This window comes from Pongo abelii, chromosome 20 (assembly GCF_028885655.2).
Source record: "Pongo abelii isolate AG06213 chromosome 20, NHGRI_mPonAbe1-v2.0_pri, whole genome shotgun sequence".
Taxonomy (NCBI): Eukaryota; Metazoa; Chordata; class Mammalia; order Primates; family Hominidae; genus Pongo; species Pongo abelii.
This window is the reverse complement of record NC_072005.2, coordinates 56,355,363-56,374,568: the sequence shown is the minus strand read 5'-3', so window position 1 is coordinate 56,374,568 and position 19,206 is coordinate 56,355,363. Positions and strand designations below refer to the sequence as shown.

At 51.5% G+C, this 19,206-nt stretch overlaps 1 protein-coding gene across 4 annotated transcripts in view; it reads right to left on the bottom strand.

The window, feature by feature from the left end:
- MYH14 (myosin heavy chain 14) overlaps positions 1-16,277 on the bottom strand; it is a 109,371-nt gene extending 93,094 nt beyond the window's left edge. For 2 of the 4 annotated variants that reach the window (XM_024237970.3, XM_024237972.3), the window contains exons 1-3: positions 16,170-16,276; positions 9,140-9,547; positions 2,131-2,287 (exon numbers count right to left, since the gene is read on the bottom strand). In XM_024237970.3, coding sequence (XP_024093738.2) covers positions 2,131-2,287; positions 9,140-9,544 — 562 coding nt within the window. In that variant the 5' untranslated portion in view covers positions 9,545-9,547; positions 16,170-16,276. Of the gene's footprint in view, positions 1-2,130; positions 2,288-9,139; positions 9,548-14,274; positions 14,395-16,169 lie in introns of those variants that run through there. The other 2 variants (XM_054538931.2, XM_024237971.3) reach the window with 2 other exon arrangements.
- Between the last annotated feature and the right edge of the window lie 2,929 nt (positions 16,278-19,206).

The window sequence follows — 19,206 nt, the reverse complement described above, 5'->3', positions numbered from 1 at the left end:
AAATGTTTAATAGATATAAACAAAAAAATACTAAATATCTATTAAAATAGATGATATAGAGCAAATATATAATAAGGGCATTCTATATATAATAGATGTTAATCATGTAATTTTGCCAGGACTGATCTATGTTGTTATGGTACGAATGGCAGCCCCTTGGATGGATACCCTTGTTCAGTTTACAACCTGCCCAGCTGTACACAACTGCCTTGACTTGCCATCTATCTAAGGGGCTACATTTACTCCCATGACAATGGAGATCAGATCTACAATTCAACGATAAATGTTGAATGAATGAATGAACACTCTGGGAATTACTGTCTCAAGGGAAATGTTCGTAGAAGCCCCACACCCAACCAATATTGTTTGGAGAAAGAGTGAACAAAGATCTTTAAAGAATCTCCATACTGTTTTCAATAGTGGTTGTACTAGTTTACATTCCACCAGCAGTGTAAAAGTGTTCCCGTTTCACCGTATCCACACCAACATGTTTTTTTTTTTATTTTTTAATTATGGAAAACAGTATGGAGATTACTTAAAGAACCAAAAGTAGATATATCATTTGATCCAGCAACCCTACTCTGGGGTATCCACCCAGAGGAAAAGAAGCTATTATATGAAAAAGACACTTGCACACACATGTTTATAGCAGCACAATTCACAATTGCAAAAATATGGAACCAGCCTAAATGCCCATCAACCAACGAGTAGATAAACTGTGATATATATATATATATGAATAAGTATTCCATGGTGTGTATACACACACACACACATATATATCCCATGGTGTGTGTGTGTGTGTATACACACCATGGAATATATATATATATAGAGAGAGAGAGAGAGAGACAGAGAGTATATATCCCATGGTGTGTATATATATATTTGTTATATATACACACCATGGGATATATAGACACACATACACCATGGAATACTACTCAGCCATCAAAAGGAATGAAATAATGGCATTCACAGCAACCTGAATGAAATTGGAGACCATTATTGTAAGTGAGGTAACTCGGGAATGGAAAATCAAACATCGTATGTTCTCACTTATAAGTGGGAGCTAAGTTCTGAGGATGCAAAAACATAAGAATGACACAATGGACTTTGGGGACTCAGGGTGAAGGGTGGTGGGGGGGTGGTGAGAGATAGATTACACATTGGGTGCAGTGTACACTGCTCCGATGGCGAGTGCACCGACGTCTCAGAAATCGCCACCAAAGAACTTTTCCATGCAACCAAACACCACCTGTTTCCCAAAAACTATTGAAATAAAAAATAAATTAATTTTTGTTTTGAGGCAGTCTCACTGTGTTGCCCAGGCTGGAGTGCAGTGGCCCGATGTCGGCTCACTGCAAGCTCCGCCTCCTGGGTTCACGCCATTCTCCTGCCTCAGCCTCCCGAGTAGCTGGAACTACAGGCGCCCGCCACCACGCCTGGCTAATTCTTTTTGTATTTTTAGTAGAGACAGGGTTTCACCTTGTTAGCCAGGATGGTCTCGATCTCCTGACCTTGTGATCCGCCCACCTCGGCCTCCCAAAGTGCTGGGATTACAGGCGTGAGCCACCGTGCCTGGCCAAAAACAAATTAATTTATTTAAAAATTTAAAAAGAGGCCAGGTACTGTGGCTCATGCCTGTAATCCCAGCACTTTGGGAGGCCGACGTGGGCAGATCACTTGAGGTCAGGAGTTTGAGACCAGCCTGGCCAACATGGTGAAACCCCATCTCTTAGCCAGGCGCGGTGGTGCACGCCTGTAGTCCCAGCCACTTGGGAGGCTGAGGCACAAGAATCTCTTGAGCCCAGGAGGCAGAGGTTGCAGTGAGCCAACATCGTGCCACTGCACTCCAGCCTGGGTGATGGAGCAAGACTCCGTCTCAAAATAATGATAATAATAATAATAATAAAAGAGACGATGAACATGGAGACAGGTAAAAAGACTCTAGGACCTAGCACCTCACCCACTCAGGCCTCTACTTGTGTTCCCTCCAGCCCCCTAAGAAGCCCCACAGAGTCAAGTCTGCAAGCTGTCATTTGACGTCGACTCTGGCTTCTGGCAGCCCCAGGTCAGGCCCCGGTTGAAGAGCTGCCTCGCTGGCCTACAGCCCCACCAAGCACTCACCCTGCAGCATGCTCCGATAGGCCCCCTCGGTCACTGCGTACACGTGGGGTGGCACCTCGTGGCGCTTCTTGCCCCGGTACATCTCCACAATGGCTTCTGTGTAGATGGGAAGCTGCTTGTACGGGTTGATGACCACACAGAAAAGGCCGGAGTACGTCTGCAGTGGGTGAGAGGGGAGAGGGTCTCAGATGGCTGCCCACAGCCTGAAAGGCATCATGGGGCCTCTGAGCAGGTTGTGCACTGCACAAGGGCATCTGCACATGGTATGTCTACACCATAACAATGTAGATTTGAATGTTTGTTAGAGCATTTTCAGGCTGATGGTAGCAAAGAATCTTTCCAAATTGCACAAAGGCACTGTCTGGGTGAGGATTTTCCCTGAGAGAGAACAAGGCCTTTGCAGCCAGCCAGACTTGGGTCACAGCCTGTGGCTGCCTGGACTCACACACAGGAAATGAAGATGTGCGAGGTGACTGGTTGAGGCACTCTTTGTAGCAGCAAAAGACTAGAAACGACCTGAATGCACCTTCATACAACGGATTCCTACAAAGCTCTTGTGTATAGACATGGGACTATCTTCAAATCAATATCAAGTAAAAGGAGGTAAGTTGAGGACTGAGTGAGGAGCTACCATTTGCATTAGAAAGGATGGAAGAGGAGGGCTGGGCAGGGTGGCTCATGCCTGTAATCCCAGCACTTTGGGAGGCTGAGGCGGGCGGATCAAGAGGTCAGGAGTTTGAGACCAGCCTGGCCAGCATGGTGAAACCCCGTCTCTACTAAAAATACAAAAAAAAATTAGCCAGGTGTGGTGGCACATGCCTGTAGTCCCAGCTACTTGGGAGGCTGAAGCAGAAGAATTGTTGGAACCTGGCAGGCGGAGGTTGCAGTGAGCCGAGATTGCGCCACTGCACTCCAGCCTGGGCGACAGAGCGAGACTCCATCTCAAAAAAAAAAGAAAAAAAGAAAGGATGGAAGAGGAATCTTTTTATATATTTTTATATATTCATTTGAATATGCATGGAATATCTCTGGAAGGGTGCCTGTGGCATCTGCAATAACCGAAATGCAACAGGAACGTACCTGTGGTTTCTAGTGATAATAGACACATAACAGTCCTGCTGACATGACCATGCCTAGTCTTTTTTTTGTTTTTCTCTTTGAGACAGGGTCTTACTCTGTCACCCAGGCTGGAGCGCAGTGGTACAATCATGGCTCACTGCAGCCTCCACCTCCTAGACTAAAGCTATCCTCCCACCTCAGCCTTGAGACTAGCTGGGATCACAAGTGTGTGTCAATCCACTAGGCTAATTTTTCTTATTTTTAGTAGAGACGGGGTCTCACTACGTTGCCCAAGCTGCTCTTGAGCTCCTGAACTCAACTAATTCTCCCACCACAGCCTCCCAAAGTACTGGGATTACAGGCTTGAGCCACCGCACCCGGTGTATTTTTTTGTAGACACGGGGTCTCTCTGTGTTGCCCAGGCTGGTCTTGACCTCCTGACCTCAAGTGATCTGCCCACCTCAGCCTCCCAAAGTGCTGGGATTAGAGGCGTGAACCATCACACCTGGCCTCAGGACTCTGTAACAGTTTAAGAACAAATCCAGCTCACAAGGGTATCATGTAGGCAAGAGGGGCTCAACACTCACAGAAGCAGTTAAATATAGCTAGAGAGCTAGTTAGCCACTTAGCTAAACCAGTCAGAGAGCTAACTAGCCAAGCTATCTAAAGCTAGCTAGCTAAACTAGCCAGAGAATTACCTGCTTAGTGGCTTAGCTAGTTAGCTACTCTGGGCTTGTCGCTCGACTTTGAAGCCATCCGGGATTCAAATTCAGATGTGTTGTCTAGCTGCGTGTGATAAAGTAGGGTAACCTACTCTACTAGTTACCCAGCTAGCTGGTTTCTAAGCTGGTTAGCAGCAGGACTATCTTTTTCTTTTCTTTTTTAGAAACAGGATCTCACTCTGTCACCTAGGCTGGAGTGCAGTGGCATGAACGCAGCTCACTGCAGCCTCTACCTCCTGGGCTCAAACAATCCTCCCACCTCAGCCTCCCAAGCAGATGGGACCACAGGTATGCACCACCACGCTTGGCCAATTTTTTAAATTTTTACTTTTTGTAGAGATCAGGTCTCACTATGTTGCCCAGGCTGGTCTTGAACTCCTGGCTCAAGCGATCCTCCCACCCCGGCATGCCTGGGATTATAGGCATGAGCCACTGTGCCCAGCCAGCAGGACTGTTTTAAGCTCCCAAGGAGCTTGAGCTTCTCCAGCACAGTAGGGTGTGGCCACCACAGGCTGCCTGGTCCCAGGTGCCAACCTTCTAACGGTGGGAGGGTGGGTGGCCTGGGTGGCCAGCCAGGAGCGGAACAACCGGTTTGCTGGGTGTCTGCCCTCCCTGCCTGAAAGGGCTGCTCCGGGAGCTCCCCCCAGCTCTCAGAGGGTGGGGCGGCCGGACCACATTCCCTGGGAGGGTATCTCATGGCTGCCGGCGCCCCGGCCCCCACTCCTGGCTGGCGGAGGAACCCACTCCCCACGCCACCCTCCCACCCCGGCCCCTCCTGCCAGCCACACCTTGTTTCCAGGGCAACACCCTGGGAACGGAAACCTGAGCTGGTCAACAAGGCTGGGGGGAAAGAACAGAGGCTGGTGCACCCCCACAGGGTGGGAGGCAGCTGGGGAAGCCCTCCCGGAAGGGTCAGGAATGGCTGCTCCAGCCCTCAGTGCTCTGAAGACAGACCTGCCCCCACTCCCCTCAGCCTGGTGACTTTCCCCATAGTCTCAGTTTCCTCCTTGGGAAACCGAGGGCGACACTCTCCACCTCATTACAAAGGCTGTGGGGATTAGGGGAGATCATGGATAAAAACCAGCCAGGCCGAGGCGGGGCCCATGCAACGCACATCAGATATGGGTCTGGAGACTCTTACATCACTCATCCTACCTGGGAGCCCTAGGCTAACTCAAACTTTTTTGGTGGGGGCAGGTGGGACAGTCTGGCTCTGTTGCCCAGGCTGGAGTGTAGTGGCGCGATCCTGGCTCACTGCAGCCTCAAACTCTCAGGCTCATCGCTCAGACTTTGAAGCCATCCAGTGTTCAAATTCAGATGCAGCATTTTTGAGCTGTGTGTGAATTTGAATGAAGGATGTGTCCTCTCTAAACCTCAGTTTCCAGCCCTGGAAAATGCGGCTTTTAACCCATCACCTAGAAGTGTTCTGAGTGTGAAATCACATAATGCATCTTCCGTGTTTCTCAGAGAGGGGTGTTCTACAAAGGGGTTCCCTCCCTGCCCCAAAGGTCCCAGGAAAGGGACTGAGACTCTTAGCAACTCAAAGCCAAACAGCCTATTAGTGGCAGAAACTCGGTTTCTGGAGCCCTGGATATCCCACTTTTCACTGGACAACACCACCATCCCCATCATCAGCTGATCGGTCAACAAACATGTATTAAGCACAGGTCTTAAACAGGGCCGAGTTTGAATCACACCTGTAACATTTTCAGGCCAGGTGGCTCAAGCAAGCAACCTTTCAGGGTCTCAGTGTCTTTAGCTAATGGGGACAGAAATAGGGCTTCCTACATAAGGTGCCTGGGAGTCATCCACAAGTTCATGTGGCATGCAGAGGGTTTAATGTGAACCCCAGCTGGGCGCAGCAGTGGCTCAAGCCTGTAAATCCAGCACTTTGAGAGGCCCAGGCAAGAGGATCACTTGAGTCCAGGAGTTTGAGACTAGCCTGGGTAACATTGTGAAACGCTGTCTCTACAACAAATTAAAAAATCAGCCAGGCGTGGTGGTATGTACCTTTAGTCCCAGCTACTTAGGAGGCTGAGGCAGGAGGATCACTTGAGCCCATGAGGTTGAGCTGCAGTGAGCTATAAGCATGCCACTGCACTCCAGCCTGTGTGACAGAGCAAGGCTATGTCTAAAACAAACAAACAAACAAACAAACAAAAAACAGAACATGGACCTTGAAACACTGCATGCTCAATATTTCAGCCACTATCAGCTTCTGTTGGGCAAATGGCTTCCCCTCTCCAAGCTGTGGGAAAAAGAGGGTGATAATCCCTACCTCACAACCTGATGTGGATGGGGAGGGGGTCAACAAGATCATATTGGAAAGAAATTTAGAACAGCACCCAGCAGAGAAAGCAGGTACTCACTAAGTGCTAATGATCTTCATTAAGGCCCAATTTGCTTCCTGTCTGGAATTCTAGAATCTTCTCTCTCACATTCATTTCTTAGGCCCCAAAAGTCTGGCTCCCTGGCCACCACCTTAGCTCAGGCCCTACCACTTTTTCTCCTGAACTTTCTGAATAATCTTCCTGTGCAATGGCTAGGACCTGGGGTCTGCAGTCACAGTGACCTGGTTTCAAGTTCTAGCTTAGCTGGTTCCTAGTTGTGGGGCTTATGTTCATATCCTGCCCCCCAGTCTGAGGCTCAGTTTCCCCACCTGCAGAGTGGGGATGACAGCAGATACCTTACAAGGTTGCTGGGAGCGCTCAGAGTATTTATTAAAAGGCAAAGAGTGGCCGGATGTGGTGGCTCACCCCTGTAATCCCAGCACTTTGAGAGGCTGAGTTGGGCGGATCACTTGAGCTCAGAGGTTCGAGACCAGCCTGGCAAACATGGTGAAATCCCATCTCTACTAAAAATACAAAAATTAGCTGGGCCTGGTGGCAGGCGCCTGTAGTCCCAGCTACTCAGGAGGCTGAGGCAAGAGAGTTGCTTGAACCCAGGAGGTAAAGGCTGCAGTAAGCCAAGATCATGCTGCTGCACTGCAGCCTGGGCAGCAGAGTGAGACCCTGTCTCAAAAAAATATATAAACAAATAAAAGGCAACTAGTGGGTTCATGTTTTGGATGTCATCCTGATGTCTGCGGCCTTGGGTGAGATGTGGGGGAGTGGATCATGTAGAGGCCTCTTTTCCAGGGCTAGTAAATGTGTTTGAGGATTTGGAAAGGGCCAGTGCAGACTGGAGAAGACACCAACCCCAGGCAGGGTCCAACAGCCCTCGATTCAAATTCCACCCCTGCCACCACAAGCTGAGGGACCCTGAGCCAGCCACTGCTTATCTCAGAGCCTCGATCTCCAAGTAGGAGTGAGACTTCATAAAAATATCCTAATCTTCCGCTTTGTGAACCTCAGAGGGGTGGATGTTGGAGCAAAGCTGTGAGACCCCACCAGTCTAAGCTGGACTTTGGAGCATGACTCTGGAACCAGCTGCCTGGGTTCAAATCCTGGCATGATTCCTTCATGGCTGTGGGTCACTTAACATTCCTGAACATCAGGTGATATCAGCACTCCCTGGCCCAGAGGGAAGCTGATAACTCACACGCCACACTTAGAACAGCGCTTGGCACATCACAAGTGCTCGATTAAATATTTGCTAGCCTCCTCTTATTATTATTTTTCATTATGATTGTCCACATTCCTTGTCAATCTCTCTAATCCTGTTTGCTCTTTTGTTAAATGAAATTAATAACCCCTTGGCTGCCCATTAGAACCTCCTTGGAAGCTTATTAAAAATACCAATGTTCATGTCACAGCCCCAGAGAGCTTGATTGAAAGTTCTGGGGTGGGGCTCAGGCACCGGTATTTTCTAAGAATTCCCCAAATGATTCCACGATGGAGGTGGGGTTAAGAACCACCGCTCTAACCCATCTGTTTGCTGTAAAGAGTTTTAAAAACGCAATGAACATCCAATGTTTAGCACAGACATGGGAACACTACCATAGTCAACCTAAGTATCATCAATCCCTTCTCAATGGGTTTTTGTATTGTTTTGTTTTGTTTGAGACAGGGTCTTGATTTGTTACCCAGGCTGGAGTACAGTGGCACCATCACAGCTCACTGCAGCCTCCACCTTCAGGACTCAGGTGATTCTCCCACCTCAGCCTCCCAAGTAACTGGGACTACAAGAGTGTGCCACCATGCCCAGCTAATTTTTTGGATTTTTTTTTTTTTTTTTGCAGGGATGGGGTTTTGCCATGCCCAGGATGGTCTCGAACTCCTGGGCCCGAGCAATCCACCCACCTCAGCCTCTCAAAGTACTGAGATTACAGGCATGAACCACCATTCCCAGCCCCATCTCAATCTTAAGAGGCACCACAGCAAAGTGACAATGCTTGGGACCAGACTACCTGGATCTGCCAGGTCTAATTGTGTGACCCTGAACTCTCTGTGCCTCAGTTTTCTTACCTGTAAAATGAGGATCAGATGCTTTGTAATTCCGAAAATGTACAGAGGCAATGTATTTGAGAAAGCTTGGAAGAATGCTTGGTAAATGTTTAATAAATGCTCATTTTTATTATTAACTCTCTCTGGGCCTCATTTGCCTCTTAGGTAAAATGGTAATAATAATAGACTCTATCTTTCCTATGGTGAGATTGAATGAATTAATAGATAGGCATTTAGCACAGAGCCTAGCATATGGTTTTTTGCTTTTTGTCTTTTTTTGAGACGGGGTCTTGTGCTGTCACCCAGGCTGGAGTGCAGTGGTATCATCATAGCTCACTGCAGCCTTGACCTCCTGGGCTCAAGTGATCCTCCTGCCTCAGCCTTCCTGGAAGCTGGGACTAAAGGCACGGGTCACTGCCACACCTGGCTAATTTATCTTTTTTTTAAGAGATAGGGTCTCGTTTTGTTGCCCAGGCTGGTCTTGAACCTCAAGCAACATATTTCTATACTCAGTGATTCACATTAATGATTGTCACACATCTGTTTCCCTTCCTTAAAACTCGGGATGAGTTATATCTGAGAAACTGGAACGTTTTATACTTTAGGAAAATAATACAGTTTATCTACCATATGTATCATGCGATGTCCCCAGTAGGTTCTGAGGCTGTCCTAGTAATCCAACAATTCACAATTTGGCAACCAAGTAAGTGTAGGAACAGTCACGGGACATGGGATACAGATGATAAACAGCCTCGAGTTAATGCAGGGGAGCCGGGGTGTGGACCTGGCTCCCCACCCGGCAGCAACCCCGCCGCACGCGCCCCCCAGCAGGAGCCCACTCACGTAGATGAGGCCCGAGTAGTACCGCTCCCGGAGGTTGTGCAGGACCGAGGCCTCGTTGAGGCAGGTCAGCTCGGCCATGTCCTCGGCCTTGCTGAACTTGGGCGGGTTCATGCGCTGGATCTGGTCCCGCGGCAGCCGCAGCCGCCTGCCGCTCTCCGCCAGCTCCACCTCCGCCTCCTCCTCGCCTTCGTCCCGCAGAGCCGCCGCCTCGAACCCGTGAAGCTCCGAAGGCACCCACACGAGACGCCGGGCCGTCCACTCCACCTGCGGGGAGGTGCCCGAGCCGGGCCCGCCACCCGCGCTGGGCCCGCGGGGTGTGAACAGGAACGGCTGGGCCGCCTCGGGCACTGGGCCCGGCCTGGGGGGCGCCTTCCGCCCGGGCACCGACATGGTCACGGCTGCCATGGTCTGCAGGGGGCAGAGAAAGAGGGTGGGGGTCAGATGGGGCTCCGTCCCCCGGGCCTCCCTTCCCTACCCCAAATTCCCCAGGCAGCCACCTCTGCCTTCCTTTACCAGACCTCTTGCCATACTTCTGCAAAGTGGGTTAACAGACCTAGCTTACTCATTTCATTCATTCACCTCTCTCGGCACTCATTCATTCTTTAATAAGCTAGGCTGTGAACCAGGCTCAGAGGGTCAGTTCTTTTTTTTTTTTTTGAGACGGAGTCTCCCTTGTTGCCCAGGCTGGAGTGCAATGGCATGATCTCAGCTCACTGCAAACTCGGCATCCGGGGTTCAAGTGATTCTCCCGTCTCAGCCTCCCGAGTAGCTGGGATTACAGGCGTCTGCCACCACGACCCAGCTAATTTTTGTATTTTTAGTGGAGACAGGGTTTCACCATGTTGGCCAGGCTGGTCTCGAACTCTTGACCTCAGGTGATCTGCCCATCTCAGCCTCCCAAAGTGCTGGGATTATAGGCATGAGCCACCACACCCGGCCCCAGCTAATTATTTTCTTTTGTTTTTTTTTTTTTTTTGAGATGGAGTCTCACTCTGTCGCCCAGGCTGGAGTGCACTGGCGTGATCTTGGCTCACTGCAAGCTCCACCTCCTGGGTTCACGCCATTCTCCTGCCTCAGCCTCCTGAGTAGCTGGGACTACAGGCGCCTGCCACCGCACCCGGCTATTTTTTTGTATTTTTAGTAGAGACGGCGTTTCACCGTGTTATCCAGGATGGTCTCGATCTCCTGACCTCGTGATTCGCCCGCCTCGGCCTCCCAAAGTGCTGGGATTACAGGTGTGAGCCACCGCGCCCAGCCAATTATTTTCAATTTTTGTAGAAATGAGGGTCTCACTATGTTGTCCAGGCAGGTCTTGAACTCCTAACCTCAAGTGATCCACCCTCTTCACCCTCCCAAAGTGCTGGGATTGCAGGCGTGAGCCACCACACCTGGCCATGCTCAGTTCTGGGCATTGACAATGGAGCAACGGACAAGCTGGAAGAAGACACCTGCCTCTAAAAATTTACTTTCTAGCCCCGGGCTGTCCAGTGCAGGAGCCACCACCACCTGTGCACTACCGGGCACTTGCAATGTGGCATGTGTCACTGAGGAAACACATTTTCAATTTCATTCATTTAAATTCAATCTATTTTATTTTATTTTGAGATGGGGTTTCACTCTGTTGCTCAGGCTGGAGTGCAGCGGTGCAATCATGGCTCACCACATCCTCGACTTCCTGGCCTCAGGTGATCCATGTCTGAAATTTATTAATTAAAAAATAAATGTATTAACAGGCATGCCACCATGCCTACTAATTTTTAAATTTATTTTGTAGAGACAGGGTCTTCTATGTTGCTCAAACTGGTCTCAAACTCCTGGGCTCAAGCGGTCCTCCTGCCTTGGCTCCCCAAACTACTGGGATTACAGGTGTGAACCACCGAGCCCCATCTTAAAATTTAAATATAGATATCCCCATTTGGAGTTCTAAGTGTAAGATACACGCCAGATTTCCAAGACTTAGTACAGCAAAAAGATAGTTTGCTGAGATTTTAAATATTTGATGACATGTTGAAATGATAATATTTTCATCTACTGGGTTAAATAAAATATATTATTAAATTAATGTTATCCGTTCCTTTTTTATTTTTATCATTAAATGTGGCTACTAGAAAATGTTACATTACACATCTGGCCCGTATTATATTGCTATTGGACAGAGCTGCTCTAACCCCAGGAGACAGATAAAAGGATTAAAAATGTAAATTAGATAGTATGGTTTTTGTTTTTTAAAAATTCTCTCTCTCTTTTTTGTTTTTTTACAGAAACCAAATATAGTATGTTTGGTGGGTTTTTGGGGGTTTTTTGTTTGTTTGTTTTTGTTTTTTGAGACAGAGTCTTGCTCTGTCACCCAGGCTGGAGTGCAGTGGCTTGATCTTGGCTCACTGCAACCTCTGCCTCCCGGTTTCAAGAGATTCTCCTGCCTCAGCCTCCCAAGTAGCTGGGATTACAGGCGCATGCCTCTACGCCTGGCTAATTTTTGTATTTTTAGTAGAGATGGGGTTTCACCATGTTGGCCAGGCTGGTCTTGAACTCCTAACCTCAGGTGATCCGCCCGCCTGGGCCTCCCAAAGTGCTGGGATTACAGGCACGAGCCACCATGCCCGGCCAGATAGTACGTTAAATGGTGCTAAATGCCAAGGGGAGGAATAAACCAGGGGACAGGGAATGTTAGGGTTGAGGATGTTGAAGTTTTCATTAGGGTGGCCAGGGAGGGCCTCTCTGGCATGGCATTTAAATGAAGACCCAAGGGAGATGACAGGAGCGAGCAAGGGGGTTGTTGGGAGAAAAATCATTCCAGACAGCAGTGCAAAGGTCCTTGGGCCACAATGCATCTGTGTGGCTGTGTCACTGTGAGGTGGGCAGCGTGGCTAGAGCCAAATGATCGAGGGGCAGAGGGTGGGAGGGGATGTAAGACAGGTGACAAAAGGTACAACGTTGCTTTTACTCTAAGATATGAGCCCAGGGCGGGAATTGACCTGATTTTTGTCATTCAGGTTCCCTGACCACCTCTGGTCACGCCTATCTCATGCCTGCAGAATAGATTCGAATCTCACTGCTTCAGTGAACAATTCCTTCCTTCTCTGGAACCTGGCTCTTTCTCCATAAAATGGGGAGACTGGCTCCATTCATTCAACTCTCTGAGGACTTTCAAGTACGAGACTCCGCCCTGAGTGGGCCTGAGGATCCAGAGAAGAGTAGGGTGGGAGCCCTGCCTCAAGGAGCTCCTGGCCTAGGGGTGGATCCAGCTCCAGCTATCTCTGAGGCAACCAGGTGCTGGGGGAACTAGAATGTGTTAGGCCCCTCCCACCATCCAGGGGGCCATGGGCAGTAGTGGCAATTCCAACGCCGTCCAAGCACCAGGCAGGAAAAATATTCTCCCTATCCTGCGTGGCCCCCTCCTGCTAAAGAAGTCTGCCCCTACTCTCTCTCTCTCTCTTTCTCTCGCTATCTCTTTTTTTTCTTAGAGATAGGTCTCGCTCTATTGCTCAGGCTGGAGTTGGAACGCAGTGGCACAATCACAGCTCACTGCAGCCTCAACTCCTGTGTTCAAGTGATCCTCCCACTTCAGCCTCCTGCGTAGCTGGGACCACAGGTGCGCACCATCAGGCCCAGCCTTTTTTTTTTTTTTTTTTTCTGGTAGAGACAGGGTCTCACTATGTTACCCAGGCTGATCTCAAACTCCTGGGCTCAAGTGATCCTCCTGCTTTGGCCTCCACAGTGCTGGGATTACAGATATGAGCCACCACACCCGGCCCCTACTCTCATCCACTGCCTCAAATGTCCCCATCACTGCCCCACCACATCAGTCACAGAAACAATGGGAGATTTCTGTCTCCCCAGCAGCAGGACTTCACCTCTGCCCGATAGACCTATATGCCCCTGCTGTCCCCACCTCGCTCCCACATACCCCTGGAGAAGTCCTTCTAAACGCCCAGCTGCCCTGGAGGCATCCCTGGATCTGGTCCCAGCAGACTCCTGCCTTTCCGTCAAGCCTCTCCCACGGGAATCTCAGCTCTGCTCAGAGGACCCACTTCCTCTCAGACCCTCTCCACCTATCCCGGAGCCCAGCAGCTCCAGCTTCCAGTGACTCTTGGCCCTGAGGCTCTCAGGCCTCAAACGCTGGACCCTTGCACTCTGAATGCAACAGGGAGTTTCTCCACCCCGTGGCCCCCAAATCGTCAAGGCTCACCCCAGGCCTCCAGTGTGACCCGGATACACCGGACCCAAACTCCATCCCTGGGACTTTACCCTCACCCCCACCCACCTTACCCCACCCCATCCACTTCCTCTCCAGCCCTGTGGCCTTTGACCAGGAAGGGTTTAGGAGTTTTTGCAATCACCCTATGCCCTATGCCTCTCCTCCCTGGAGCCAAGAGTCCAAGCCCCCAGCCCTTTCCTTCCCCAGGCTGAGGAGTCCGAGCTCCCAGCCTCCTCCTCTCCTAGGACCCAGGAGTCTGAGCCCCCAGCCCCCTCCTCGTATGGACCGAGAAGTGCAGACCCCCTCACCTCACTGCAGCCGGGCTAGAGGTGAGGATGCTGAGTTCTGAAGATGGATCACAGCCCTGACGGGGCGGGCAGGGCCTGCAGGCCTTGGCTCCAAGTGGCGGAGCCTCTCTGGCTGCCCTACCCTTCCTCAACCAGCAGGAACACTCTGCCAGGGCTAATTACTGTCACCTGGGCAGGTGAAAGCACCTGCCCTGGGAGGAGCCGAGACTGCTGGGCTTGAAAAAGAAAAGCAGCCAGGGATCCGCCCTGGGGCAGAGGTTGGGGCCCTTGGCATCCAGCCCTCTGACCCTGGCTGGCTTCTAGCGCTGGGATTCCGGAGTCCCAGTACTCAATGCCCTCCTGTCTCAGACCCAGAAGTTCAGGCCCCCAGCCCCTGCTCCTACAGACCCAGGAATCCGGGCTTGCAGACCCCTCCTCCCCTAAGACCCCAGCTCCGCAGTCCTGGCCCCAGTCCTTTCCTCCCCCAAGACCCAGAAGTTCGGGCTCGCGGCGCAGTCCTTCCTCAGACCTGGGACAGCCGGCCCCCAAGGCCCCTTCTCAGATCCAGGAGTCCAAGGACCCAATACCCATTCCCCTGGACCCAAGCGCCTGTGTCGCCGCCCCCTCAACTCGCAGATCCTCGGGGCTACCTGGGGGCGCCGACCGGAGCGGGGAGATGGGGAGAGGGCGCGGGAATCCCCGTTCTCTTCAGGTGCGGCGACCTCCGCGGTCCAGCGCAGGGCGGGGCCCCGTCGCGTCACGGGGCGGGAGCCCGGCTCTGATGTCACCCAGCACCTGCCCGGCTGGGAACGGGGCGGGCCTGGAGCTTCAGGGCCTCTGACTGGGGCCGGGGGAAGGCGGGGGTTGAGCCTGTTGCCAGGTGGGCGGCGGCGGCGGCGGCGGCGCCAGGGGCTCCTCCCCCTTATGGAGGGCAAAGGTCGAGGGCCCGCCGCGGAGAAGGCTGAGGATTCCCGGGATTCAAACCCCGCTGGAGCTTCCTGGGCCTCAGCTTTCCCTGCTGTCAATTGCGGCCAGTGAAATTAATAAAACGACGTTCACAAAGTTCCCCAGCCCAGTGCTTCATCATTAATCTCCCTGAGCCTCAGTTTCCCAACTGCGGGAACGGAACAACAAAATCTATAGACAGTAAGAGTACCAAAGAAGAGGACAATGGTACTCTGTCCTGAGCTTCAGTCTCGGGAGTGCAATAAAGACTACATGGTGATAAGAGTACCTACTATGTGTCGGGTATTTTCTCCTCTTAGAACAGCTCTTTGAGATCATAAAATGATTTAAAAAAAAAAAAAAAAAGAGGGAGAGACAGGGTCTCTATTGCCCAGCTTGGAGTTCAGTGCCACGATCATGGCTCACTGCAGCCTTGACCTCCTGGGCTCAAGCGATCCTCCCTGCTCAGCCTCCCGAGTAGCTGGGACAACAGGGTCACGCCACCACGCCCGGCTAACTCTTTTACTTTTTGTAGAGACGAAGTCTCGCTGTGTTGCCCAAGCTGGTCTCGAACTCCTGGGATCAAGCGATTCTTTCGCTTCCACCTCCCAAAGTGCTGGGATTACAGGCCTGAGCCACTGTGCCCGGCCTAGAATAATCTCAACAACCAATGACATAGGGGTGATCAGCATGTCCATTTCTCTGATGTGGAAACTGAGGCAGGAAGGGTCAAAGTAAGGCACTCAAGATCACATAGTATAAGAGGGAGGTCTGGAATTCAAGCCTAGACCGTTTTCTGCCATTCTAAAGGAGGGGGTCTGGAAAGAACTTGTAGCAGGTCCCTAAAGACATCAATTTCTGCATCCCAGTTGGTGATTAGTACCAACCTACTTCCCCATCTGTGCCACAGGGACCACCGCTTTCCTTAGGGGACTCCTGTGGGATTGAAAAGGTTAAAGGACCCAGCAGACAGTTGGTCTCCGGAGTGGGTTCTTCTCCACCAGGTCCCCCTGCAGTCACCAATTCGGTCCAGTCTCAGCCTTCCCCTCTCTGTATAATGGGTACAGTATAACTCACCTCGAGTCAACACGATAAGGAAAGGAAATTATTTAGTTATAAAAAATAAAAGTGTCCAAGTACATCGTAGGTTCTCAAATATGTCCTTCCCTACCTCTCCGCCTCTTCCAGTCACGACCCCTCTCTCTGGCCTCCGATTCTGACACGTGAGAACAGAGACATGTCATGCTGGGGGCGGGGGACTGGAGGCGATGACTCAGGTATTAAAGCGGCCGAAGTTCCAAAGACAGCCTCAGTTTCCCCTTCTGCGGAACAGGCCCGGGGCTGCCAGCGAGGACCCCGACCGGGCCTCGCACACGTTGGCAACTGGAGTTGGGGGAGTGTAGACGTCCCGCCCCCCCCACCACCACCTCCCTCGCCGCCGTCCCTCTGCGCGCCCAAGGTGAGTGTCCGCGTCACCTCCCCTCCGTCCCCGGCCGCCTGCCCGGGCTCCCGGGCCCCGATCGCAGCCCCCAGGCTCCAGCTTCCCCTGGCCCAGTCCCGTTCTGCCGCCCCCGGAGGGCTGCCGGCCCCGGGCACTCACCGGCTTCCAGGGCCGTCCCGAGGCTTCGGCCTGGGGAGAAAGAGGGGCGTGTCCGCCAGGACAGCCCCGCCCCCACGAGCGCAGCAGGGGCCAATCGGCGCCCGCTGCGGCAAGCTATGGCCCCGCCCCTGGGGGGACGGGAGCCGCCAATCAAAAAGAGCGCCTGGCGGGCGGGACCAATCAGAAGTTGTCGAAGGGTGCCAGCCGTGGGAAAAGAACACGGCCCGGGCGCGGAGCTAGGCGGCGCGGTCGGGGGTGGAAGCCGAGGCCTGATGGGCACGGGGCGCCACCAATAGCGAGGCGCGGGGGGCGGCCGGGGGCGGGAGGCCCAAGGGGCCAGGGTGAATGGGCCGCTTTGTGCGCAAGTCATGAATGGGGGCCTTTGTAAGGGCCGGCGTGGGGGGGCCGGCCGAAGGCCGGAATGCCTGGGTCCCCCGGGAGCCGGCGGGCAGGAGGGACAGGAGAGAGAATTCACTTTTGTCGAACGTAGACCATGTACCAGGCACCCTCCCAGGCTCTCACCCACCGGGGAGGTGTGGGCCGTGATACCATCAGAATAACAATGATCGTTTATCGAGCACCCCGATGTAGACCGGGAGCTGTGCTAAGCGCGTTACCTGCATGATCTCATTTAATCCTTACAACGAAGCCCTTGAAATTGGTGCTATTAAGATCTTCATCTTCTAGATGAGGTAACCCCAAGCTTAGAAAGAGGGTGTTAATTGCAGAAAGTCACAGAGCTGGCCGATGGCAGAGCAAGGACTCAGATCCAACCAGAAGTTGTGCTTTTAACCACCATGCTATGCCCAAACGTGGTAATGATTCCCCATTTACAATTTGCAGATGGGAAAACTGAGGCTCAGGAGAGCCAAAAGACTTCCCAAGGTTGGAAGGGTGCCGTGGCTCACACCTGTAATCCCAACACTTTGGGAGGCCAGGGCGGGAGGATCACTTGAGCCCAGGAGGTCAAGACCAGCCTGGGCAACATAGGCCCCATCTCTATTTAAAAGGAAAATAAAAAGAGCCAAGGGCACAAAGGAATGGCTCCACTGAACCCGAGGTGGCCTGCCAGCCTGGCTCGGCTGCTCAGCAGCTGTGTGGGCTCAGGCCAGTTGCTGGACTTTTTTGAGATTCCATTTCTTTCTGCACCCGTAAAATGGGAGTGATGGACTGTCTGCCTTCACCCTTGCTCTCCCCACAGTCTACTCTATTCAGATGGGGTCTTTCCTCTGTTCAGAGCCTTCTATGGCTCCCATTTCACTCAATAAAAGTCTAAGAACTCACCACAGCCAATGAGGTCCTGCAGGATGTGGCTGGCCCTTTTGCTGTCTCTGATCTCACCCCCAGGCCCTCCCCTTCATACTGCTCCAGCCACACTGGCTCAATTTCTCAAACACTCCTGAGGCCTGGTGCTGCCCCAAGGCCTTTGCATTCTCTGTTGGGTCCACCAGGAATGCTCTTCCCCAGGTTTTGCATGACAGCCTCCCTCCCACATCATCCGTTCTGCTCCAATATCACCTCTTCCAAGAGGCCTTTCCTGGCCATCCTATATAAGACAGTTCCTCTCATCACTCTCTCTCGTTTGACCCCTCTTTGCTTTTTCTCATAGCACTGGGAGTGTTTGCTAATTTATCTGTTTATCATCTGTCTCCTCACTAGAATTTAAGTCCCACGAGGACAAAAATCTTTATTTTGTTCAGTGCCGAATCCTCAGTGCCTGGCACACAGTAGGTGTTTAATAAGCGTTTGTTGAGTAGATAGTAATGAGTGCTTGTATTGAGTGGATTAAGTGAATTAGTGCCTACAAAGCTCTTAGTACAGTCCTGGCACTAGGGAAAAGGCTGAATAAGAAAATACTGGCCAGGAGCAGTGGCTCACGCCTCTAATTCCAGCACTTTGGGAAGCTGAAGCGGGCAGATCACTTGAAGTCAGGAGTTCGAGAGCAGCCTGGCCAACATGGTGAAACCCTGTCTCTACTAAAAATACAAAAATTATCCAGGAATAGTGGCCCACGCCTGTAGTCCCAGCTACTCGGGAGGCTGAGGCAGGAGAATCGCTGGAACCTGGGAGGCGGAGGTTGCAGTGAGCGGAGATAGCACCACTGCAGTCCAGTCTGGGTGGCAGAGCGATTCCGTCTCAAAAAAAAAAGAAAAGAAAAGAAAGAAAGAAAAGAAAAAGAAAATACTGATTATCATGACTATTGTCATTTATTGTCCTACAAACGGCATGCAGGAGAGAAACTATATACATACAAAATCTAGCATAGGAGAAAGAAGCCAAAGAAATATGAAAGGAAAAGTTGGGAGATAAGAGATGGGCAGAAAAGAGACAAGAGAAGCTGGAGTTGGGTGCTGAGGGCAGACACAGATTTGAGCATCCAACTCCCAATGCACTTGCTCAGCAACAGCAAAGGTGAATCACAGGACCTATGTCCCTGTGGTCATAGTGTCAAGATTGCCATGGCTTTGAGATTGCCACAGCCACCTTCCACTTCTCCACTTCTTTGCAGGTGGGGAAACAACATCCTGGGGAGAAAAGGACCTTTCTGAGAGTACCCACAGTAATAACACAGTTCATGGTTGTGAGGTCTGATTGTGCATTGGAAACATGACTGTCATTATGTCAGTGCATCCTCATGCCAGCCCCGTGAGGCTGGCACGGTCATTACCCCACTTTATAGGCCAGCAACATGTCCAGGGTCTTCTGACTACTGCCAGTGGCGGATCTGGGCTCCAACTCCTGTGGATCAGACCCCTGAATCTGTCTTAACCAAGACAGAGCTGAGGGCTCCTGTCACTCTGGCTGGAATGTTCTCCATGAAAACATCCTACAGTAAAGATAATGAATGCTGCTGTGTATGGAGTGCTGACTGTGTGCTGGACATTGTGCCCTTTTATGTATTAACTCATTGGATTCTCTCCACAACCCTACGAGGCTGGTGCTTTTATTATTCCCATTTGATGGATAGAAAACTGAGGTCCATGCCAGGCATGGTGGCTCACCCCTGTAATCCCAGCACTTTGCGGGGCTGAGGTGG